At 35.6% G+C, this 25,750-nt stretch overlaps 1 protein-coding gene across 1 annotated transcript in view; it reads right to left on the reverse strand.

Annotated features, from left to right (window-relative positions):
- Window positions 1-25,750, reverse strand: part of LOC129754213 (ATP-binding cassette sub-family C member 4-like) — a 47,029-nt gene that overhangs the window by 20,269 nt on the left and 1,010 nt on the right. Inside the window, exons 2-5 of the mRNA XM_055750118.1 lie at window positions 15,313-15,999; window positions 7,269-7,400; window positions 6,936-7,213; window positions 6,387-6,766 (exon numbers count right to left, since the gene is read on the reverse strand). Coding sequence (XP_055606093.1) covers window positions 6,387-6,766; window positions 6,936-7,213; window positions 7,269-7,400; window positions 15,313-15,497 — 975 coding nt within the window. The 5' untranslated portion in view covers window positions 15,498-15,999. The remainder of the gene's footprint in view (window positions 1-6,386; window positions 6,767-6,935; window positions 7,214-7,268; window positions 7,401-15,312; window positions 16,000-25,750) is intronic.

Below are 25,750 nucleotides of genomic sequence, written 5' to 3' on the forward strand. Positions count from 1 at the left end.
TATCGTGAGTACGATGAACCATATTTTGTTCGTTGCATTCTGTTATCCAAATAATTCTTGAACCAATTTAGAACCGTACCATTGATGCCAATTCTAACCAAGACTTCTAAGAGTTGTAGCCGATCAATAGCTCAAATGCTCTCTTGAAGTCTAGAAAAACAGAAACCGTGTAGATCCCGTTCTCGATGTTTATCTTCCAATTCCGGAGTATAAAGTTCACTGCGGATTCTGTTGAATGCTGCTTTCTGAATCCAGACTGTTCAGCAATCAATATGTTTTCACACTCAATAAAGCGAACGAATTGCTTTTTTACTGCCAGTTCTAGCACCTTTTCTTGAATTTCCAACATATATATATGGGTCGGTATAACGTCACCTCCCGTGCATTTTTTTTTTGTTTTTCGATAGGAACTATAGTTGAACACTTCCAAGTATTAGGTATTATTGCTAACTGCAAGCTAGTGTTTATAACATGTCTCAAATGATTGGCTAATGTCGGTAAGGAATCCTTAAAAACTCTTAGAGATACATTGTCGATACCTGCTGTAGGTTTCATATCGTTCACTATTTCATCACAATCTTGGCTACTAATTGTTTCGAATGTGTGAAAAATTCCAGTATTGTACATAATCTGATTCACGCAGCCATTAGAGCTTGTCGAAATGCTGTTATGAATTTCCATGACGCTATCAATGAAGAAGTCATTAAACTTCTCTGCAATGTTTTTCTCGTCTGTGATTTCCACTCCGTTAAATGTGACCGAATTAGCAATTGTACTATTAGACTTCATCAATCGTTTTATAGTTTTCCATAATTGTTTTCCATTGGATTTGTTTCTCTCTAGCTCGTCTTGAATCGATTTATTTTTAGCCTCTTTGATTTTGAGTAATTATTCGTTCCTGACAGCTTTGTATTTCTGCCAACTTCTTTCGCATTTCGTTGTTTAAAATTGTTTGTAAAGTTTGTCTCTACATTTTTTGATTTCACTAAGGGTTCGGGAGTACCATTTTTAGTATCTGAACCAGTACCATTTAGCACTAGTTTTTTACGAACAAGTGCATTAACACTATCTTTAAGTAAAAGATCAATACGTCTTACCAACTCATTAAAGTCTGCGCATCTTAAGGTTTGAATACCTGCCTCAAGATTCTAGGTATTGAACTACAAATAAAGTAAATTAAACTTTATGAAGGATTAATCACCGTAATTTATATTTGTAGATTTTATTGATCGGCCTAGCGGTGAAAAGTGATGTCCTTTTTAGTAGGGACATCTAAAGATTATGAATTTTTTTTTATATAGGTGGATAGAAGGTTAGATAAAATGAAAGAGGTTGAAAATGAACAGGTAGAATTTATTTAGAAGCATATCATCACATATCAAATTTTTGTTCCTCACGGGCCTACTACCATGAAGCGGTAGATACAGATAGAGTTGCATCTACCACCACACATTAGTAGGCCAAGCGTGGTCCGCCCCACGAGGGAAAACTTGCAGTGCTGACGTTTCTTCCTAACGACCATTCGGCTTACCCACTATTTGTCCTAACGATCAAGGGTGGCCACAAGACCGGGAAAACCCGGAAATTAAAAATCGCACCCGGAAAACCGGAAAACTGGGAATTTAGACCCAAAACCGGGAAAATTAGCAAAAGGAAACTGAAAATCAGTTTTGGTTTCAAGATCAGAGGTTCAACCCAAAATTCAAAACTCAGAATTATAATTTTCAATTTCCAAATCAGAATTCAACAGTTTAAAAAATGAACATCATAAGTTTTGAAATTTATAAACTATTCTATATTTTTAAATTTCCAGTGATAAAGCTTAATATTTTTCTGTATCTCAAAACCATTCGTTTGATCGAAATACTTTCTATGAAGGAAATGAAAGTAATCTTATGATAATTCATGAAAAACTTTGAAAAAAAATATCATTTTTGTAAGAATTTTTTTACTTTATTCTTGGTACCTCCTATCAGCCGGCGCATACTTTTTTTCAGCCATGATTTTGATCAGTTTTTTCATATGTATACTTCGTCTAATCTGCATTTTAAGTGGCTACATCTTTCTCCTTCACTTTCTGCTACTTTTCCGTACAATACCTCTCTTTTAAAAGAAACTAGGCAATTTAGTGGATACAGCTGTTTCGAAATTAACAAAACTTGATTATTTTTGAACCCCTTTAAAGCGTTTCTAATGGATTTTTACGTCATAAATATCATAAATATAAATATATCAAAAACGCGTAATTTTTAAATTTTGGAAAAAAATAGTTCTAAAAGTACTTTTCACAGGCAACAAAATGCTGTCAAAATTTTAAATGTTCGATTACTAGTAAATGAGCTATTAGCAAATGAAAGTGTCCCATATCTGAAAGAACTAAGCCTTAGTGTTTATTTCAGAGTTAAACACAAGACAATTTCAAATCAAATTCTTTATTCACAGAGCATGTGTATAATTTTGAATCAAGCGAACACAAAAATTGAGCTGTAGCTAACAGGAAAATCGAAGTTTATCATCTCCAAAAATATAGTTTTTAAACAGCCTCTGTAATGTTACCCAACAACGTAACACTCATCAAATTTTATTTTTTAAGCACTCGCAATCACTTTTTCGCCCTTTATGAAAATTGATCAGATGAAATGTTTAAAAATCGTATTAGAATTAATCAACCATTTCTAAAAATATTTACAACTTCGACGCATAACAACAAAAAAATATTGGAAAAATCTCCTCAATCCTATGTCATTAGTTGAATTGATAATGATAATTTTTATGTATCTTAATATAAATTCCTCATTAGTATTCCAGATTTCCCGGTTTAAAAAACGATTTTAACCGGGCTTGTCCGAAAAAAAGAATATTGAGGTAAAAGGCCCCGTTTTTTCCAGAATAATTCACAATTCTTTTAAATATTCATAATTTTAACTTGTTTTTTTTTCGAAATAAATTTGCATATATTTTTTGAAATTTTGAGAAAAGGTTTCGAACGCCACTGAAGTGCTTTGGTGAAATCATTCTTTGTATGTTCATTTTTCAGTTTTCTTCTTGCCGTTTTATGAAAAAATACGTAGATTTTATCTGGACTTTCCCGGATATTACCCGGTTTTGAGTTTAAATTTAGAAACCCAATGCCCGGATTTGCCAGGCCTGGATACATACAGAAAAAAAAACTGAAAAGCTTACTCAATAAATTACGGGTTAAAAAGTGAATAGATACATGAAATTCAAATACAGAATTTCAATACTAAGAATTAAGTATTACAAATTCAAATTTGGTAGCTTTTCGGATTCGAATGAGTTTTTAAAATAAATGAAAATTTCAATCCTGAAAATCTTTTTGAAAACTGATTTAATCACAGGCTAAATACTTGTACCAATAAATCAATTGACCTTAACACCTCGAAGAACTTTTTTTTTTAAAATTAAATTGTTGTTGTTGATATGTGATGATAATGCTTCTAAATAAATTCTTCCCGCTCATTTTCACCGTCTTTCATTTCTTCTAACTTTCTATCCATCTATAAAATTTCATAATCTTAAGATGTCCCTACTTAAAAGTACATCTCTTTTCACCGATAAAGCCGATAAATTAAAACAATATTAAATTGTATGTTTTTGAAAAGAGTATAAGTATAACTTTGAGTTTTTGAACACATTTTAAATTTCAAGGGAGATTCCTTCAGCCATTTTTTATCAAAAGCACACAAATTTTGAACGAAGTTTGAGTAACGGACATATTTTTTTTATTTTTGGTTAAGAGTTCATCACCGTAGCTTTATTTATATTAAATTTTATGTCAATGCTTTAAAAGTATCCTTGAACTGATATTGCCAGTTAAAATGATCTGTTATTTTATTATTTGTCATTAATTTTCTATGAAGGCTACAAAATCACATCACATCTTTTTCCCAGTGAGCTAAGCTTTGATAAATAATCTACATTCTACAATGTATTGAAAACACGTCCGCTTGATGTCAGGATTTTTGAAAATTCCACCAGTTAAGTTGTCAGGAGCATAATTTTTGAAAATTAAAATTTTCGGCAACATAAATTTAAAGTTGAATTTATCCTCATTCTGGAAAGGATTAGCTAAATAATCTAGGGAATGTTTTTAAAAAGCTTCATAATTAAAAACAAATTATTTCCCTTTACTTTGTAATTTTTGAAGCATTTCTTCACCAGAGAATGTTCAAATCTTTCACTTCACATCATGCCAAGTATTCATTTAAGCTTTATATGTATTTTATGTTTTGTAACTCGAAATTTGTCAACGTATTAAAATTGATATAAAATAAATCCATAATGGAATAGTTGACGATCCAGCAGAGAACCTATGTACCTTGATAATTAGAAACGGATTTAAAAGAAAATCCAAGAGATAGAAACAAAAACTGTAATGGATTTAAAGTTATTTTTCAAAAACTAATGTTCCTTGATCATTCAGATATTTTGATTTTTATTTATTAAAAATAAAAACAAGAAATATTTAATGTGGCTCTTTCAAACCCTGAAATTTTGGAAATTTGAAATTTTTGGCTCTTTCGACTCAAAAGGGTGCCGACCACTGGGCTAGTACAAGGTCTCATACCAAATTTGGGCCAGATCGGAACACAGGAAGCCGCTCAATGAGCCTATGTAACTTGTCTGCCATATTTTTTATTAAACTTTTGAAGTAAAAATTCAAAATTAAGATCGTAATACCTAAGCTCTGCCATTAGAAATTTGAAATGATGCAAAAAACAGTGTTTGGTGAATGGTTTCTAATTAGTTATTTATTGTCGCAAGTTGCAAAAAGACGATTTTGTTAGCATGATTCGCAAATTTATCCAAAGGGCTTGCCGAGCTGGATAAAAACGTCGAGTGTTTAAAAACTAGTTTTACAAAGAGTGGCATACACCATTTTATGCAAATTCTTAAAATTCCTTTGAAAAGCATTGACCTACAAGAAAAGCATCTGGACAAATAACAACATGTTAGCGGCCATGTTAAATGACTGAAAATTTCTGATCAAGTAGAATGTACCTTGGAGGGCAAAAATCAGTAGGTATCGAAAATTTTCGCTTTTCGATACTGTTTACAGTGCTTAAGTAGGTATTTTAGTTACAGTGCTTAAGTAGGTATTTTATGTAAATTTGGAAAAAAAAATTAAATATCCAAAAGATAACAAGACCGAAAAACAAATTGTGGAAGATGGGAGTTATTTAACTTTTTATATTCTTGATTTTATTGAATTTTTCGTTAAAAAATTTATTGATTTATAAGTTTTGTGCAATGATATAGCATGCAATTTTGTTGTATACGAGCTTTCAAGCGTGCAATTTATTCCAATTTATTTGTTTTTCGCATTTTTTTTTTATCCCTCCTTCGCGATGTTCCAACTCGAAGTGACGAAAGAAGGATTTGAAATTTGTTCCAGCCTTATTGGTTTTTTTGAATTAAAAACAAATCTAATGAATTCTGAGGAGAATCTTTTGAAAACTATTGAAATTTCTTCGAAAAATAATAGGTCAACTGAGGTTTTAATGAACAAAGACCTTTCTTTTTAGTTCTTATGTCTGTAGAGTGGGACGGAATCTAAACACTGCGTCTAGATAGGATTTGTGGTTTTCGAAACTTTACCCTTAATTGGTTATGGGAATTTTTGTATTCACAAAGAAACAGGGAATTTGTCCAAGAATGTCATATCCACAGATTTTAGAAACTGATAAAGCTATGTATAACGGTTTATTTTGCTAATTTTCCACAAAAATGGGCAATCAAAGTCTGGAAAACCTTGAAGTTTTTGGCTGGAAAATCCAGGAAATAACCTGGAATTTCAAAATGCTCAATCTGCTTCCCATTCATTCGGACTACCATCCTTTCGACCAAACAGTCTTCGGTTATATAACCTTTGGCCGTATGACCAATTCAGCTTAGTAGCCAAAATAGCTTGATACCTTATTCGGTCTAACGTCCCTCGGAGGAATGACCTTACAAATATTGCTGGAATTATCCAGCCCCTTTACCGAGCTATGCGCCCGAATGATATTCAAATCAGGGGCAAAACGATAGTGTTTACACAGTATTTCATGCAACCCGAGGTCTCACTTTTCCGATTTGCTATTTCCCCCACTACCTCGTATAAAGAGGGTTCTATTCTATGAAAAGTAAAAGCTGTACACTGAAATTGATAATATTTGTTAGACACGAATGCATTATGCTAGTAAAGTGTCAAAAATAAAACCTGTCAAAAGGCATTTAAATGTTCATTGATGTTATTATTGAACTTAAAACCTTTACGGGACAAAAGTTTTCATGGTTCTAGAGTTTTGCGAGAATTAATGATGGTCACCCTGATGATTGGTCAAAGTTTAATAATATATGTATAGATATTATTGAAGTTTTACCTGAAACGGTAGCACCCAAACGTAGTGCACAAACACAAATCCATAATCCAGGCGGCTGACATCGTTCGACAGTAAATTGATCAAGTATCCAGCCGGCGTTTGACCTGCCGCCTTCTTGGACATGCGTAACGTCTTGCGGTAGATGGCGGAACAGCAGGCGATTCTCATCCGGGCCCCGACCATTCGCTGCCTCAAATCCGAATGATGATAACAGAAACAGCCCAGCAGTGTTAACAAGGTTAACAACCCGGACAGCCAATACGCATCGTTCCAGGCGTACTGGAAGAAATCCCCGGCACTACTTAACCGTCGAATCTCGGGGGCGTCCTGCATCTGGCCCTCATCCTCCGCGACTTCGTCATCCTGCCCGTCCGAATAATCTGAAACCGAAAGCATCCATCCATCGATGAGACGTAAATCAATTCCAGTCAATAAAACATCCAATTAAGATTCTATTTGAGCGACGATTGAGTGATACAAGCCGCCTCGTGGGTACATAACTCAATTAAGACAATTTTTTGCAAAAACAAAATGTAAACGTTCTCTCACCCAATCCATTATTGTAGTCGTCCCGTTTTGCATCCGAATCTCGATCAGGCAAATTCAGAACATTCCTGTTGTCGTCGATGCTGCGTCGAAGTCGATCTCCTTCGCTATCGGTCGCATTATGATCTTCTTCTAGATCGTGGAGAAAAGCAAGTGTAGTGGCCAGAAAAGGATCAGCGATCGATGGCGTCGAGGAAATGTCCGACACGGACACGTGAGTGGTGTTCATCGGTGCTTGGAACTGGACGAGTAATTGAGCAAGCACTAACGGGAGGATGGTCCTAGAAAATATTTGTTCTTTAGCAAGGTTCGATGCAATCAATTAAAGTAACATACTTGATTAAAACGAATAAAAACACCAACAATCCGTCAAAAAGGCACTGGCGGTAAAAGGTGTGAAACAAGGCGTTTCGAAGTTTCGGTTGACGATTCTTTCGTCGCGCTCGGGATATCTCTTTTTCCCATTGTCTGGAATATAAAAAAGCATAGAATAAATAAAAATAAATTCTATATCAATGCAAAATTGGTCTTAACGTTTGAAATTTTGCATCTCATGTCAACGCAAAATTGGTCTTAACGTTTGAAATTTTGCATCTATATAAATTTTAAACTCTTTTTTTTTCTCCAGAAATATTATTTATATTCAATGGGTACAACAATATTTAAGCATAATTTGTAACCAAAAAAAAAAAAGAAGTTTCTGAAAAATACTGTTTTAAAATTCTAATAACTGATTTTCAAGTTATTTAACTCGACGGGTTTAACCTTCTAAAGCTGTTCGGATTGATTTGCCTGAAGTGCAAATTTCAATCATCATAATAATCATTCCAATATACTGAAGAATTAAGATTTTGAGAAACTATAGACTGTTCCAGAAATTATAAGCGCACCTTATGTTTACGGTCATTTTGAATCGAATTTTTTTTTTTCGAATTCTACCGGCTGCGTCCTTTTGTGTACACATTTCTGTAGGTGATAACATAAAAAAATACATTTAGTTTGTGATTACATTTAAAAATGCGTGGTCTTACTCCGGAGAAGAGAAAAAGTATCGTGCACAAGTGGTGTACTGTGAGTGGAATCTCATTGAGAAAATTGGCCAAAGAAGAGGATGTGAGCGTCGGGGCGGTGCGGACAGCTATTGAAAAATATGGTGATCATTGTCCATTTGAAGATGAACCGAGGAGTGATCGAAAATCTGGTCCTGTAAGTACTGCTATCGACAAAAAGGTTAGGGGTGCCTACAAACAGAAACTATCGGCTTCCGATCGGGATAAGGCGTGAAAAGTCGAGACCTCGACGTCTAACGTGATGCGTGCTAAAGAACGACTTGGGCTCAAGACGTACTGGAAGCAGAAAAACCCAAAAAGGAACCCAAATCAAGCCGCTTTTGTCAAACCAATAGCCCGGAAACTGTATGATTCAATATTTTGCAAAAGTTCTGGGTGCATTATCATGGACGATGAAACGTAAGTGAAATTGGACTATAAAACCCTTCCTGAGCCACACAACTTCAGAGTACGCAAGGACAAGGATATCCCCGAAACAGAAAAGGCCATTTTCACGGAAAAATTTGGCAAGAAGGTGATGGTGTGGCAGGCAAGTTGCGAGTGCGGTAAAATATTTAGTCCGGACGCGGAACGGAGGTGCGCCACAGAAATCGTGTCCGAACAAACTGCGTGAGATCGTCAACGAACTGTTCCCACAGCACGGGGAAGTTACATGGCCGAGGGTCCCATACGACTGGGATATGAGTGAAGAGGAGCAAATTCCGCTGAAGGACCTGCGCGACATCGCTAAGCCTCTTCAGTTGAACAAAGCTCCGGGTCCGGATGGCATCCCTAATGTAGCAGTGAAGGCCGTGCTCATGGAACATCTCGAAATGTTCTGGTCATTACTGCAACAGTACGTGGATGATAGGGTCTTTCCAGACGTGTGGAAGTGGCAGCGATTGATGCTCCTGCCAAAACCGGGCAAGCCACCAGGTGATCCATCAGCTTATCGCCCTATCTCCTGGATACTGCTGAAAAGGTGTTAAAGAAGGTGGTACAAAGCAGGATCTCGCTCTACACCGAAATTGCGAACGGCCTATCTGATAAACAGTTCGGTTTTCGGAAAGGCCGCAGTACGATGGATGCAATTCGACGTGTCATCGAAGGGGTAGACGAAGCCAGACTGGAGGAGAGGAGACCGGTTTTGCGCAGTGGTCACCTTGCGACATGAAGAACGCCTTCAACAGCGTCAGTTGGGCAGCGATTGCGTCGTCGCTCATTAATATGAGGATTCCGGCATATACCTGTAGGATGGTGGAGTGTTTCTTCTGTAATCGCCAACAACAGTATACCAGCGAGGGACTGGAAACAGTAAGTGTCTCGGCAGGGGTTCCACAAGGGTCGATACTTGGCCCGCTATTGTGGAACATTGTCTACGACGAACTGCGGAAACTGCGTCTCCCCACGGGAGTGAGACTTGTGGGATTCACCGATGACGTGGTTCTCCTGGCATCGGGCTCATCAACCGGAGAGGTTCAGCTACTCGCCACAGTAGCTATTGAGAAGGTGGAAAGTTGGATGCGCTCCAAGAGCTTGCGTCTGGTTCACCACAAGACCGAGATGGTGCTGATCACCAAGCTGATTTCATCACAATAAGGTCGATTGCAGCTGGACCGTGCGCAATCGAATCCGGCTGAGCTTTACGGCCCACGTCGACTACGCCTGTAAAATAGCGACAATGGCGACAGCAGCCCTCTCGCGGGCCATGTCCAATAACTCGGCGATCCGCTGCAGCAGAAGGAGGGTCCTGGCGAGTGTGACCTCGTCCATTTTGCGGTACGTAGCGGCAGCCTTGGAGGCTGCCTTGAGCTGCAGTGTGCAGCAGCTGATGAACCTGCGAGTAATCAGCGCATACCGAACGGTGTCCTTGGTTGCTGCTGATGTTGTGGCGGAGGTCATGCCCATCTCGGTCTTCCTAGAGGAAGATATCTGTGCGGAAACATGCCAGAGAGGCCTCGATGTCCAACTGGCAGCACCAGTGGGACAGCTCGGAATGTGGCCGGTGAACCCATCGCTTGATTCCTAACATCGAATCCTGGATGGACCGACACAGTTCTTGACTGGTCATGGATGCTTCATGCAGTACCACCATTGGTTTGGACACTTGGCCTCGCCATTTTGCCCAACCTGCGCCCAACACCAGAGGACTGTCCGAGGTTCGAAGAGGTACGCGCTAACATGCTTGCCGCCCGCGGACCAGACACGACAACCGAAAACATCGTGCAGAGGATGTCTGAGGTTGCCAATACTTGGCGCGTGGTCAGCGATGGGTTCACCCGGATCATGACCGCTCTGCAGAGAAGTTTGAACCAGCACCAGTCCGCGATCGGTGTAGGGTGACTCCTTCGTCGGGGAGCATCTGAGTAGTGTGCGTCCGATCCTGGCAGTAAAGCATACAAAGATAAGACTCTACCTTCTGCGTATGCCGAGCTGCCTGGTACGTCGCGCGTCTGTCTGTAGGATACCTCTAACGTTACCGTCGCGGAGTATCCTAGTCGAAGGCAGGGCGACGGAGATGTGGGGATAAGACATGACCTTCTCCGGAGTCGAACTCGTAGGGGGAATAGTATTCACGTCGCGGAGTACTCTCGGGTTGAGTGGTCTCACGTCGCCATCGGATGAGCCACTCGAGTCGGGTAGGATGACATCACCGTCGGAATTCATCTGAGTTGCAAGCGTTAAAGATTCATACGTGTGCTGTGACAGGCGCGAGTCTAGGATAAGCTGCTCTCGATTCGGCACACGGCGGGCGTAAAGCCTAGGGTTGCCAGCCAAAAGGGAGGAGGAAGACCGAACCACGGTTGAAGTAGAATGCCCTTTCGGCGGGGGGCATTCTAGAAGTGTACGTATAATCCTAGCGTAAGCCGAGCTCTTAGGTACGTCGCAAACGTTGTGTAGGATACCTCCATCGCCGCGGATTTTCTGAGTAGAACGCGCTGCCTACGACGGAAGCTGCGGGGATAGGACTTGACCTTTTCCGCAGTCGAACTCGTAGGGGGAAGAGTATTTACGCCGCGAAATACTCTCGGGTAGAGTGACTTCACGTCGTCGGCGGGTGAGTCACTCGAGTTGATGTAGGATGACGTCTTCGCCGGTAATCATCCAAGTAGTTTTTCGAAAAGCCCCGGACGTGTGCTGTGACAGGCGCGAGTCCGGGATAAGCTGCTCTCGATTGGGCACACAGACTGGAAAAGTGGAGAGGGCCTCGAGCCAAACCAAGCTGAGCCAAGACCTCAAGTCGTCATAGGAGAGGTCTTTAGTCTTGAATCGTAACAAGAGGCAGGGTACATATGATGGAGTTTTTTTTAGTTGGTAACCACAGGTGGTAAATCCCGGTTTACGGATTGTATTCCAAGGCACGGCGAGCCACCGCGTCCCCCCAGTTTGCTACTCTGGGTCCATAGGTACAATGGGAAGACTCATGCTATACTCCGTGTATACCCCTTACTCCCTAAACTCCACCTGGGGCGGGATTATGGAACTCGAAACAATCGAGTTTCGTTCGATTCGACCGACTTTGGCATTACCGATCTTGAACGAGCTCGATTCGAATGGAACGTTTCGAGATGATCTACTACCCGATTTACTCGAAATTTAGTACGTTTAAATTTAGAACTCGAACGAAATACGTAAAACGATTCTAATTCGATTCGAGTTGAAACTCGATACGAGTATCTCGAATCGAATAGGATTCATAATTTCATCCCTGGTTCCCACCTTGAACTGTTTAGTACACTATGCTTCAATAGTGGGAGGTATATTCGCGCTAATGCGCTCCAAAACAATACTCATTAACGAGACCACTTTCAGCAAAACCTCTCATCCTTACGACTCGACGCCTGAACGCTCCTCTAACGACTTGAGAACCGACATCTCCTCGCATTGACTCGAGATTCCCACACAAACCTCTCCTCTTCGCGACTTGAGGCCTGATTTCTCCTCTAACGACTCGAGATCCGACCCCTCCTCGCATCGACTCGAGGTTTACCTCTCCTCTGCACGATTTAAGGCCCGACCTCTCCTCTAACGACTTGAAATCTGACATCTCCTCGTAATGACTCGAGGTGACCACTTGTATCCCTCCTCTTGTTGATAAGGGGCCAGAACCCTTCTCTTACGACTCGAGACCCGACCTTTTATCATAAAGACTAGGGGTTGACCACATAAACCTCTCCGCCTGAAGATTTGAGGCCTGACCTCTCCTCTAACGACTCGAGGCCCGACCTTTTATCTTCAAGGTTTGAGGTTTGTCACCTTGCTCGTCGTGTGCCTGCACCCGGCGTCGAGAGCCACTCTACCCCTGGGTATTCCCCGAACGTGGAACCCTTTCCCAACGATTTCCACTGCGAAGAAGGTCAAGTCTTATCCCCGCAGCTTCTGTCGTTGAGAACCGCCCTACTCGGATACTCCTCGAGTAATTTATTATTTTTAAAGTGTGCTTATAATTTCTGGAACAGATTTGAGTTTTGAAAATCGATTAATTAAAAAAAGAGATACAGCAAAGCAAAGCAATAGTTGAATGTCGTTATTGTAACTATAATTATTTTTCTACTGGAAGATCCGAGATAGCGATTGATACTCACAATGGATCTCCAAATATGTAAACATCGTTGGAAAGATTTATTTTTGACAACTCCAAAAAACAAATATATGAAAGCTGTCAAAAATTCTAAACATGTTGAAAATAGTTAAAATCTATCGACAGGTTGGGTAGTCAATAAATTGATTTTCAGCGATTTCAGTGTAGAAAAAATCTTTAAGAAGATTTTTTTTTCTTCCACCGACGTTTCGGCATCTATTATGCCTTTATCAAGGAGTCTATTAATATGACATAATGAAATAATGTGTTTAAAAAAAGTGAAACAATATTTGGTGTACTTACTGAAATTTCTCGTTTTAATTGTCCAAAAAGGTTTTTGAATCTGCTAAACTGCCTAATCGGAAAACATAAGTCCAGATGTCTGTGGTGTATAGCAAAAATATTCACAGTTTAAAAAATTTGAGCTTTCTACTTGTATGCAATCTTCCTTGGAATCTGTTCTGCCTACTATTGATCTAGATGAAATGGATATAACACTTTGAATAGTTTTAAAAAGTTAAAACGGATATCAAATATCCAGTTGTACACCAAATATTGTTAAACTTTTTTTAAACACATTATTTAATTATGTCATATTAATAGACTTCTTGATAAAGGCATAATAAAAGCCGAAACGTCGATGGAAGAAATAAAAATCGTTATAAGATTTTTTCTAGACTGAAAACGCCGATAACACTAGTTTACAGCATTTTTGAACTCAGTAAACTGAAGGACATTTCTTATGTGAAATCGGGCGCTGAATCCGAAAATGAAATTCAAAAAAATCTCAGTAGAACCGTTTTTGAGTTATGCTCCAATTTTGAAATTTCGGAAAAATTAAAAAAGTTATTGTACTTAGATTGAAATATCTCGGACGGCATAACAGTAATTTGAAATCCCTCTTTTGCATATTGAAGGTGAATAAATTTTCTATCGATCATCTGAACATTGTTTTTGCGTTTGACCAACAGTATTGTTGATATTAGTGAATTTATGAGACAAAAAATTATAAAAAACGCATTTTTTTAAAGAAAATTTTGATTCAACGAAAGTTTTAGACTCGATGGTAGCATTTAAAAAATCTTATTTTCTTTTACGCTTGAATGTCAATTTAAAACAAAGATTTCAAGTGGTTGTTTATCAAAATCGGTTGAAAATTGAAGAAGTTATGGCTTCTTTACCATAATAGTATTTTTTGTAGTTTTTCATAATTTAACGAACCGCAGTACACTTATAATAGTATAGGAAGAATGAAACATGATAAATCTCACTCGCTCCAAGTCAAAATTATTTATTAGCTAACCAGAAGATCACATGCCAAGTTTCAGGAAGATTTGACCATAGGGTGGGGTTGCTTGAGTCTCAAACGTGAATACAATTTTGAGGTATTATGCCCGGAAAGAACGAAAAATACTGGTTTTTCATCAATAACTTCTTTCATCACTAGCTGATTGTTTATTATGGTTGATTTTCTTAGAGCCTAAGTTGAGACAAATATTTCACCCGAAGACTGTAACTCGATTGGGTTTGAAACAGAAAAGTTATTGCGGTTCAAAGATTGTGTTTTGGTCGAAAATTCTCGTATAAAACGCAATGAGTAAAAAGTACTCATTGCGTTTTGAACAAAATTTGCGGCATTTGAACTGCAATAACTTTTTTATTTCAAGTCCAATCGTTTTGCAGTCTTCGGGTGAAATATTTGTCTCAACTTAGGCTTTAAGAAAATCAACCATCAAAAACAATCGGCTTGTGATGAAAAAAGTTATTGATGAAAAACCAGTATTTTTTGTTCCTCCCGAGCAGAATACCTTAAAATTTTATTCACGTGCAAGACTCAAGCAACCCCTGCCTATGGTCAGATCTTCCTGAAACTTGGCATGTGACCTTCTGGTGAGCTAATAAATAATTTTGACTTGGAGCGAGTGAGATTTACCATGTGTTATTCTTCCTATAATATTATAAGTGTACTGCGGTTCGTTAAATTATTAAAAACTGCAAAAATTACAGTTATGGTAAAGTAGCCAGAACTTCTTCAATTTTCAACCGATTTTGATAAACAACCACTTGAAATCTTTGTTTTAAATTGACATTCAAGGGCAAAAGAAAATCAAATTTTTGAATGCTACTATTGAGTCTAAAACATTCGTTAAAGCAAAATTTTCTCTAAAAAAATGCGTTTTTTATAATTTTTTGTCTCATAAATTCACTAATATCAACAATACTGTTGGTCAAACGCAAAAATAATGTTAAGATGATCGATAGAAAATTTATTCACCTTCAATATGCAAAAGAGGGATTTTAAATTACTGTTATGCCGTCCGAGATATTTCAATCTAAGTACAATAACTTTTTTATTTTTTCCGAAATTTCAAATTTGGAGCATAACTCCAAAACGGTTCTACTGAGATTTTTTTGAATTTCATTTTCGGATTCAGCGCCCGATTTTACATTAAAAATGTTGGTCAGTTAATCAAGTTCACGATTTTTTTTAAATTTTGTAAACTAGTGTAATCAATTAATTTATTTAAAAAATAATTTTTTTTCTGATTTTTTTTTCATTCGAAACCAATTTCTGATTACCTGGTAAAACATAACGACTTTATTTTGAAATGTTGAGACACTAGAATCAATGAGCTACACAATGAATTTAAATTCAACAAATCTGGAATTTCTAGAAGCTTAATTTTGAAATTCAAATTTTAATACTGAAGCAAAAATCTGATACTAGATAAATCGTTTTTATACTCACTCTTCTAGCCGATCTCCAAGATCCTCGGATTTGTCCTGTTTGAGGCATTTGGTCAGATCATCCTTGTTCAGACCATGGAGACAGCCACGGCCAAACAGCGGAAGCAACCATCCGAACAGAAGCTGCGACAAACAGAACGCTCCCTTCCGGGGGTTCTTCTTCTCCGGCTTACTCGAATTGTCCATCTTTTGATGGATATGTTTTTAATCTTGTTGCACTTAATCACTATTTTTGAAGGCACTTTATGTTGTTCCCTTATTTAGGTTATTTTTCACTTTATTTCGTCCATTGCTTTTTCGGGCTTCTGCTGCAACTACTAGGAAATTTTTTTGATTGTGATTTTGGCACTCACGATTCGGTCATGGTCAAGCACTGCTTTTGTGAATTATTTTCGCACAGGTAATTTTCCCCACCAAGACCCTACAATTGGTTCTATATTCAAAATTCAAAAAAACTAAAGGAAGCGGGCTGTAAAATCTTCAACGAACGTTCCACTCCGGTTGATAACCTTCGACTGTTTTGTGAAGAGGAGCCGCCGTCTCTATCGAAGAACCGTTCCAGTGATGGGCAGGATGAGCGCAAAGTTGTACTATCAGCACTTAGTCAGTTAGTTTTTATTTTTTTACAATAATCGCGGCTACCGCTTCCTGTAGATCGAACTGTACTGCGTGCGACGGGACAGTTTCCCTGTAAGATTATTTTCATTATTGCGTTAACTAAGCTTGTAATATAATATGAGAGCAATTTTTAATGTCGGAAAAAAGTTTCAAGTAAGGATGGAATTTTCTGATTTTGAATCTTTGTCTCTTCAAATGATACCAAAAATTTAAACCATCTAACAAATTTCAAGTTTTAACGACTGAAAATTTAATTGATGGACCTATTGCTCACAATCGTTCATAAAAATGTGTTCCACCCTGTTGATACTTAAACCGTTAAGTTTAAGATAAATTTAGCACTCGTCTTATCAAATACGTAGCGCAAATGTCATCCATTCTGTTCAAGGTAACGCACGCAATGTCGACACTTCAAGTCCACAAGATAAGCCAGTAACTGCAGGATGTCAACAAGTTTTAGCAAATCTGTAAAGCTGCTACGCGTGCCGTTTGTTTTCGGGAAGGGTAACTTATGTACTAAATATTAAGAGGACTGTTTGTTTACAGAACGTATTATCTAATCTACATAGCAAAATTTGTCCTACTAACCGAAATCTAGAGTCTAATATTTTAATTGGGTTGACTACTAAAGAGTTTATCACGAAAATTGTTGAGGTTGTGCTCTGTACAGGTTTGTAAATTCATAAATATGATACTGAACAATAGCTTCAACAATCAGCATTGTACTGTACGTTGGCTTTCGTAGTTGTTCACCTACATTCACAGTGTAATCAAATGGAGACAAAATCTCAGATAAATAATCTTGAAGACTAACCTGAAATAACGCAGAAGTTCGAGACCAGCTTAGAACTGCATTTTATACCTGTCAGTCAAGCTAAAGTTCTGAACCATTTGCTCAGATGATACAATTCCGTTAATGAATTTCATCAGCCAATTTTGAACTATCCTCAGAAATCATAACCTTGATCCAATTTCCTGTCACAAGTGTTTGGTTATGGATTTTTTTTTATCAAAACCAATTTAGGGAAGTCACAAGCTAAAAAGTACGACAATTTAAGTCCTAGTTATTCGTAGTTTGATTGAGGATCGTAACTAAATTTCTCTGGCTCTGAGATCGAGAAAGTTTTTTATGGTCCAAAATTGATTTTGATTTTCAGTTGAATTATAAAGTTACTTTTTCATTAGTAAATCGTAACTTTGCGGATTGCGGATTTGCGTAGCAAATATTAAATTAAGTACTTATAATTGAAAATGATTTTTCTTTTTTCCCTTGGAACAGAGCCGAGATTTGTATCATCTTCGACATATATTTTAGAACACCCTTAGCATGATAAATTTTTCTTCTGATATTGTTAAACTTCCGACTTATTTGAGTAATGGAATCTTTGTTGAAAGTCTGTTTAAAAGAATGTAAATTCAGTTTTGGGGAATTCACAGGTCTAAAAAATGTACCTTTTTTGAGGGTTAAAAATTTAGGAGCTAATTTGGCGAATTTGGGTGCGCTGAAAGGTGTAGTTTATTTTTATTCTTATCTCTTGAAGTTATTGTGAATCAAGGGTTCACTTTAAAATGTAGAAAATTCATGCGAAAATTTGAACTTTTTTTGGGCAAATACTTTAATTATAGGTTTGAAATCGATACTTTTCTCCAAAACTGTTATTTTGAGATCTGAGAAAAAGTGTAAATTGGTTTACGTTTTTTGACGTACAATTACGGCTTACTGCAACAATATAGGGGGACAAATTTAAATTTGCGAACGAATCTCGCGTCACGAAAATAGCCTCATTAACAGACATCACATCTAAAGGATTATGACGTCTTCACCAAGCAAAAAAAAAAGAGAAGAAGAAAGAAAACACGGAAACCTCACCTCTTTGATTTTCCCTGCCTACTTAAGGTATAAAAGAAAGGGCTCGTCAGTCGACTCGTTTTATTTCTCTGTTTGCCGTCGAGCTGAACGGACGCTTGCTGCGCTTTGATCAAAGTTTAGACCCCACCAGCAGGGTTGCCAACATTTTTTTTTCAAAAATCAGGGAACTGGTAAAATAAAAATCAGGCAAAACCAGGCTACGTTAAAGTTACGGAAATTTCGCTCAGAGTGATGACTTTTTTTTGGTCATCACTCCACATTATTACTCTAATATATGTTGTGAGCCTACTTGGTTGAACAATTCTACTGAACCAAAGCAATCGAAAGATTCCCTTTAATTCCCTTATTTAAATAAGAATTAAAGAGAATTTTTCGATTGCTTTGTTTCAGCCATATTTTCACTTTTTAACTTCAGCAATGGTACCTAATCCAGTTTATTACTACCCATTTTTCATCACCATCACAAAAATCAGACATATTTAAAAAATCAGGGAAATTTAATGGCTTATCAGGTTGTCAGGCAGAGCCTCGAAAAACCAGGCACATTGGCATCTCTGCCCACCAGTAGTAATCCAACTCAGATATCAATTTGCAGTAGTTCAGCGGCAACCGGCAGGGATCCGCATCCTACTTGTCGCGTTGTCAGGATATGTTGCATTGCCTTATCACAAAGTCGAGTTATGTCACATAATCGGATTATGTCACATGGTCGATTATGTTGCATGGTCAGATTATGTCACACAGTCGATTTTGTTGCACGGCCGGATTATGTCACACAGTCGATCATGTTGCATGATCGGATTATGTCACATGGTAGATCATGTTTCATAACCGGATTGTGTCACAAAGTCCGATTATGTTGCATGGTCGGATTATGTCACATGGTCAAAATGTTGCATGATTGGATTATGTTGCATGGTCTTCCAAATGCTATAATCACCAGAAGGAGAGGCGAAAAAACAAAATTCGACGAATGATTCGAATCTAGGACGCCATTTTTTCCTAAATCGGTTTCAAAATTTCAGTTTTTTGTGTTTCGGACTTTATAGAAACTTTTTCATGTTTATTTTATCGTACTGTATAGTATGTTTTTTATGTATAATTATTTTTTTTACTACAAACATTGTGAATTTTTTTTTATGTGTTTTTTTAATGAGCTTTTTTATGTGGATTTTCAAAAAACTCTAAAAAAGTTGGACCACTACTTTTGAAGAGCTGAAATTTTTAATTGAGATAGGTGAATAGTTACTTTAATGTTTGTGTTAAATTGATATAATAATTGTTTTCTGGTTTTATTCCTGTTGGAATTATTCCAGTAAGGTATTAATGTTTCCGTCGGCCGAATATTCGGCGCCGAATATCGCCGAAAAACCGTTAAGCCGAATATTCGGCTCACCGAATAGTTGAGCTAAGTATTCGGCCGAATAGGCCGAATATCTTCTACAGACTTGTAGTTTTTTCAAATAATTTTTGATAATTTATAAAATATCCTAAAGTTATGTTGTAAAAGCTACACAACCATTAAAAACTTATGGTTTCAGCAAAACATCTAAGGTGTATCAGCGTATCTTTTACTGTAGATCGTACAGGAGGATTCTGAACGGTATCGCTTCATGCTTTGGCTATGGTTTATTACAGATTTTCTGGATATATTCGGGCTTGCCCATAAATCCAGTATAGAATCCAGATAAGTCAAACTGGACGGGATATCCAGATATTGTTTAAAACTTCCCGAGTTTTGCTCGGGTTCATTCAGGTTATTTGCTAAATCAAATAAAAAACTCAAATTCTTCTTTAAAATTTCTTAGATTTTGTGTTCAACTTTTCAAAAATTTCAAAGTATACCTACATAAAATTTAACCTTTTTATTTTTTTTTTTCAAAAATTCTGAATGCCCGACCGTCTGGTCATTTGTGTGGTTGAAAGTATGGTTTGCTTAATGTTAACGATTATCTATCTTTTCAACAACTATTTTAAAGATATGTTGCTCAAATTCGACCTTCATCTAATGTAATATCAGAGAAGCAATTTCAAATAGCTTGGCACCTGTTTCGACATGTTTTATCGCAGATTTCACAGGAACGCAATCTCTTTGATGATAAACGCCCTTGAAGCAACTAGGCATCTGATATCTTTTCAGTTATTGGTGACATTTTAAAAATCAGAAAGACCCCTTCTTGAAAAATATCTTGTGAAACATCATTCGATAAAATCATCTGGTTGAAAATAATTGACTAAAACACATGAGGACCGTTAATATGGAAGAAATAGAATGCATTGAAATAATCGCTTAAGGTTTATTCATTCAAAACTCAATAAAATATTCGACCGAATATTCGGCCGTTCGGTCAATATTCGGTATTCGGCCGTTCGCCGAATACCACTATTCGGTACATCTCTAATTATGTTTGTTTAGAGTACTGATTCTTAATTTCTTAAATTCTAATTCTGAATTTCCGATATTAATTTCAGTTTATATCTGAATTTCTTATATAAGTAGGTGATTTAGGGTTAAAATTGAAACAATATTTCTTTTAAAATGGGTTCAATGGAACAATTTATAGCTCTTAATCCGAACTTTGACGAGTTGGAAGTTTTCTTGAGTTTTTAAATTTTAAAACAAATTTGAAATAAATTTTTTTATTACACAATGATTTTATACGCGTTATCAAATCCGCCGTTTTCATGTAGGACTTGAAATATTATATCTAATTTGTGAGATCCGTGGAAATGAAACGTGCTTATGGCAAAAACCAGGGAAAAAAGAAGTCATGTAAGAGAAAACTGAACAAAATCAATCCGCGTGAAAAAATAACTTAGTGTAACTAAGAATCGTGATTTTACATTTCATGTTACAAAATAAAAATTCCCATGTTATTGATTTTTCAACTATGGACACAGTTGAAATGGGGTTCGGAAATTGAATCATCATTTTCGAATAAGATCTCGATATTCGATTATGTTTACCTCAATCGGAAGTCCTAAAATTCAATTCCTTATTTCATTTTGATCTCTTTATTTTGAAGATAGAACAGGAAAAGGACATGTTCGTTATAACTCAGTTCAATTTGGCTTAGTTTCTTGCCGAAATGATTATACTGAGTTTATTAGAAGTAATTATATTTTTTATGTATTTGTTGTACTTTCGTCAATCAATACAAGAACACATGTATTTTTCAGATTTCTAATATTTTTATTCTTCGAGTTAGATTCGTTTAGATTTTTTTGTTAATAAAATATTTCGAAGCCCCATAACTTTGTTATTTTTCAGCTGAAATTATAATATAGCACATCAAAACATTGAATTTTTTTCAGTTTTCCAAATAAAATATTTAAAAAATTAAAGTAATGCCCTTAAACATGAAAAATTGTAAAAAACCTCTAAATCGTGTCAAAAAAAAAACCGTCTGCATCAACGAATATTCTGCAAAAAATACCATTGTATTGCCCAATCTATGATGTAACCACCCCACAGAACCGGGAAAACCGGGAAAAACCGGGAATTCAGACCCAAAACCGGAAAAATTAATAAAAGGAAACCGAAATTCAGTTTTGGTTCTAAGATCAGGGATTCAAATCAAAACTCAAATTTAATTTCCAAGTCAGAATTCAACAGTTTAAAATATAAGAAGAATATCATTAGTTTGGAAATTTTTAAACTACTCTCTGATTTCTCTTCAACTACCTCTAAATTAAAAAACCTCACTAATTTTACCGCAAACTAAATCATATAAAAGCAAGCAAATTAACGTTCAATTTCGAATGGAAATGTAAAAAGATGCTAATGTTATAATTATCCGGTGATAGTGTTTAATTTAAGAGTTGAACACAAGACAATCATCTTTTTGCACTTCTCGGTGTTTTTTGTAGCCTTATAATAATAAATTTAATATCGCTCAAAATTTCCTTAGTTAACATGAAAACCATCTACCATCAAACGCACTGTTTTAAAAAATCACTTTTTTCGATCACTGGTCGTAATTAATCCAGAAAATTTCAAATTACACTTTTTAAAGCTTGAATATGTTAAGATTCCATTGAAAATTTGCGAAAACTTCGAATAAACTGATTTCTAACCTGATTCGTGACAAAAATTGAAATGAAATTTAGAAAAATCCAGTGATTTTTTCATAAGGGTGTGTTTATGTCGATTGAAGACACTATGTAAAATCTTCAAAAACTTAAAATGATTCAACATTACTCTTCTCCGCATAAATATATTTGTGTTTTTCACTCAAAATAAACATATTTGTGTTTTGAGTGACGCATTTAAGAAAAAAAATCCTTGAATTTGAATGTTTAAAAAATACCCAAAAATAACAAATTTAAATATTGCAATAATATTGGTTATTTTTTAGTTTATTTCTTTTCGATAGCACAAGTCAACCCAATCTACGTCCTTCCGTTTGCCCAGGAGGTTGAGAGCCAATTTTACTAATTTGAGGGCGACATATCCAAATAAGCAGTTTGGATTTTTTTTCCTGTTAGCTCTAGTTTTCGAAAATCAAAGGATAACTTAAGAAATTTTTAACCACATTTTAGAACTTTTCTAAGATACTCAAATCGTAGGTTTCGAATCAACGTTCAACTTTTACGTAGACGGTGACTAGATGAAACTTGTGAGAAAACTGTGGCGGCCTTTTAGTTTATTTTTCACAGTCTGGTGAAATATGAGAATTTGAGGGTATTTTTGAATATTTTTTTGATCAAAATGAATCAAATATTTTTTTAAAACCATAAGTCAAAAAAAATTTGAAGGCTTCAACAAACTTGTAAATAGAATATAAATTTTTGACATCATAAATGTTTTTGAATGATATCACAAGTAGTTACATTTTTTCTATTGCTTTTTTTAACTTGAGGATTTTTTTTCAAACATTGTTTCTTTGAATCTAACATAGTTTGGTAATATCTTAATCCTCTAACAAATGGAAGATAATAAATAAATTTAAAATCTGTTTTTGTGTTTTATATAGGGTTGTCGGTTTATTAGTTATCAATTATGTATTTTACTTAAAACTTTGTAATTTTTCAATTTTAAGACTGAATTTTACCAGAACTAGATTTGACAGAGTGTCAAATAATTCGAATTCAGGACGGCACAATCAATTTGCGAAACAAAGGCTTTACAAATTTGAAAACATGTGTACCTACATATAATGTTTTTATTGTATTCTGCATTTTATAACTTAGCTCATAAGTTCCTGAAAATTGTATGTACACAGTTGAGTTCCTTTTAATTTGTAAAACCTTATTTGTTTTTGCATAAATCCTTGAAATAGTTTAAGCTTAGCATGTGTTTGAATAAATTTAGAAGATTTGTTTTCCTGAAAAAATACAAGTTTTGCAACGAGTGGCATACACAATTTTATGCATATTTGGAAAATCCTCTGAAAATCGATTAATTGACCTACAAGAAGTGAATCTTGCGAATAATCACATGTCAATGACTATGCCAAATGACTGAAAATGTGTGATGAAGCCCGATCAGGAGACCATATCAAAATAATAACTCAAACGTATCTCACCAAGATATTTACATCTGATTCAGTTATAATTAAGTACACACAATTTTCGATTTTAAGTTCCTCCAATCTATATTCTATCTTATTCTGATTGACAGACTTGAATGGGGTTGAGCTCATTTTCAATGATGAAGTTTTTTTTCGGATAGTCCTAAAATAAAATGATTATATCTTATTTTGATATACGTACAACTTTTTATGAAACACGGACATCGAAGTCAACGGCCCAAACCGTGCATTAGTGAGTTTCGTTCAACAGATCCATGAAATTTAATCCAATTTTTGGGAAACCAAAAATAGAGCATGGTTTTAGCATATAATGTGGTTTGTTGACATTCCCCTAGAAATTTTTCTCGAAGCAAAGCTCTCATATCTTGATAAGTTATAGTTTGATAGGTTTTGTTCTGCCCAATATCAAACTATGCTATCTGAACGAGATATAATCTTGAAAAGAGCATATCTAAAATTAAAATAATTTAGCTATGATCGCATAGATTTTTTGTTATAATTTGAGATATTTTAACATCCTACGAGTACTGAATAATAACTCATTTAGATAGGAAAAAAAATAGTTTCAAAATATCTCATCTTGATATAATTTAGTTTTTCCCTCCTAATCGGGAGTAGATCGTGGACTGTACTTTTGCAAGCAAAAAACATTGTGTATTAAAAATTATCGCTTTTCGATTATGTTTTCAGTGTCTAAAAGTTAACTTTTTAGCACTGAATTGCATTAAATACAATCAAAATAACGATTCAAAAACTAAATAAGATTTTTTGTTGCAAATATTGACCTTTTCAGTATATAATAAATTTGCACTAAATTCTAAAGAATACTTTTTTTTTTAAATTTAGCTTATACAGAATTGGTATGGTTAACTAAAGTTATCATGAATAAAGATAATTCTTTTTTGTATTTATATCTGTTCATAATTACCCAGGTAAATATGAGGTAGTATTGAACACTGTTACGATTCTTGTTACGTAAAAATTTTAAGTGGCGGCAATATTTCTAGAGGAATCTAAACACTGCGTCTAGGTACGATTTGTGGTCTTTAAAAATTTACCCTTAATTAGTTATGAGGAATTTTTGTATTCTCAAAGGAACAAGGAATCCAGTCCATACAATCTCATATCCACTGATTTTAGAAACTGATAACGTTATATATAACGGTTTATTTTCAAGATCTTGATGGTTATTGGTATTTTAAACATTAAAGATAAGTTTAGAAAATCAAACAATGCCTAAAAAGTTGTTAATAACGTGTTTAGAAAATCATCGGCAACAATAAACAATCCTCTGTAAACGCTCCCAGAACAATTTAAAATTCTAGAGAGGTGGATTTTGATTATCACAATTGATATCTGTGGCACATAAAAAAAAAAATTAAACACGATTGAAAATTCAATAACGATTTAGTGTAGGATGATTTGTGATGAAAACCTTAAAATAGAATCGAATTCGTTCAAGTATTCAATTATTTGAGTGTTATGAAACAACCAAATCAATGAAATAAATTGAAAATGTTGCTATATGCAGACGAAAATGGACAAAGTCTGGAAAACCTTGAATTTTTGTCCAGAAAAACCGGGAATTTCAAAATGAAAAAGTTGTGGCCACCCTGTGTAACTTTCATCTCAAGACGCCATAATGGGCCAACAATTCCTTTAAGAGTTATGAAAGAACAATGACAACAAATCTTTTTTTTGCATGGAAATCAAACAACGGTCGAACATCTACAATCCCATATGCAGATGGCGCGCGCTTCTAACAACATAGGAACAAAAGTACTCATCAAAGCAGGTAAAAACACTATTTTTCGTGCTTTGTAGAGTGTTTGCAGCAAAACTGACTTCAAGTTTCGACCAATAATCTAATAACGTATTCGTTTTTGCTCAGTTTTGCACCAGGTGATTTAATGAATTGCGTTAAAAAATAACAGTGTATAGAGCTAATATGGTTTTATTTTATTCACAAAAAAATCTAACTGAATCAAATTTTCAATTTTGGGGAAGATCTTAAGACCTCCGGCACAAATTGTCAGATAATAAAAAAGTCCACATGTGTATTATATTAAATATTGTATTCAGTGTTTTTTTTTTCAATTTTGTTTGGCATTTTTTAAAATAGGATTAAAAATTTTTATTTGAGATTCTAGATTTTGGTAAAGATTAGTTTTAGATTTCTATTCAACGAAATGTGGAATTTCAACGAAATTAAATAATAAATCATTTAAGTTTGACCTAGGAATATGATTGATGTAATCTTGTTCTTAGAATACTGACAGCAAATAAACAAAAGCAAATCGTTAAACCGGGTATTGTCTCGCCCATAACTATGATGCGTTTTCGTAAGCTTGCAATCCGATTAGTAGCATCGAAGTTCTACTCATAAAAAAAACAAAAACAAAATAATTAACTGCAAT

The sequence above is a fragment of the Uranotaenia lowii genome, chromosome 3, assembly GCF_029784155.1.
Source record: "Uranotaenia lowii strain MFRU-FL chromosome 3, ASM2978415v1, whole genome shotgun sequence".
Taxonomy (NCBI): Eukaryota; Metazoa; Arthropoda; class Insecta; order Diptera; family Culicidae; genus Uranotaenia; species Uranotaenia lowii.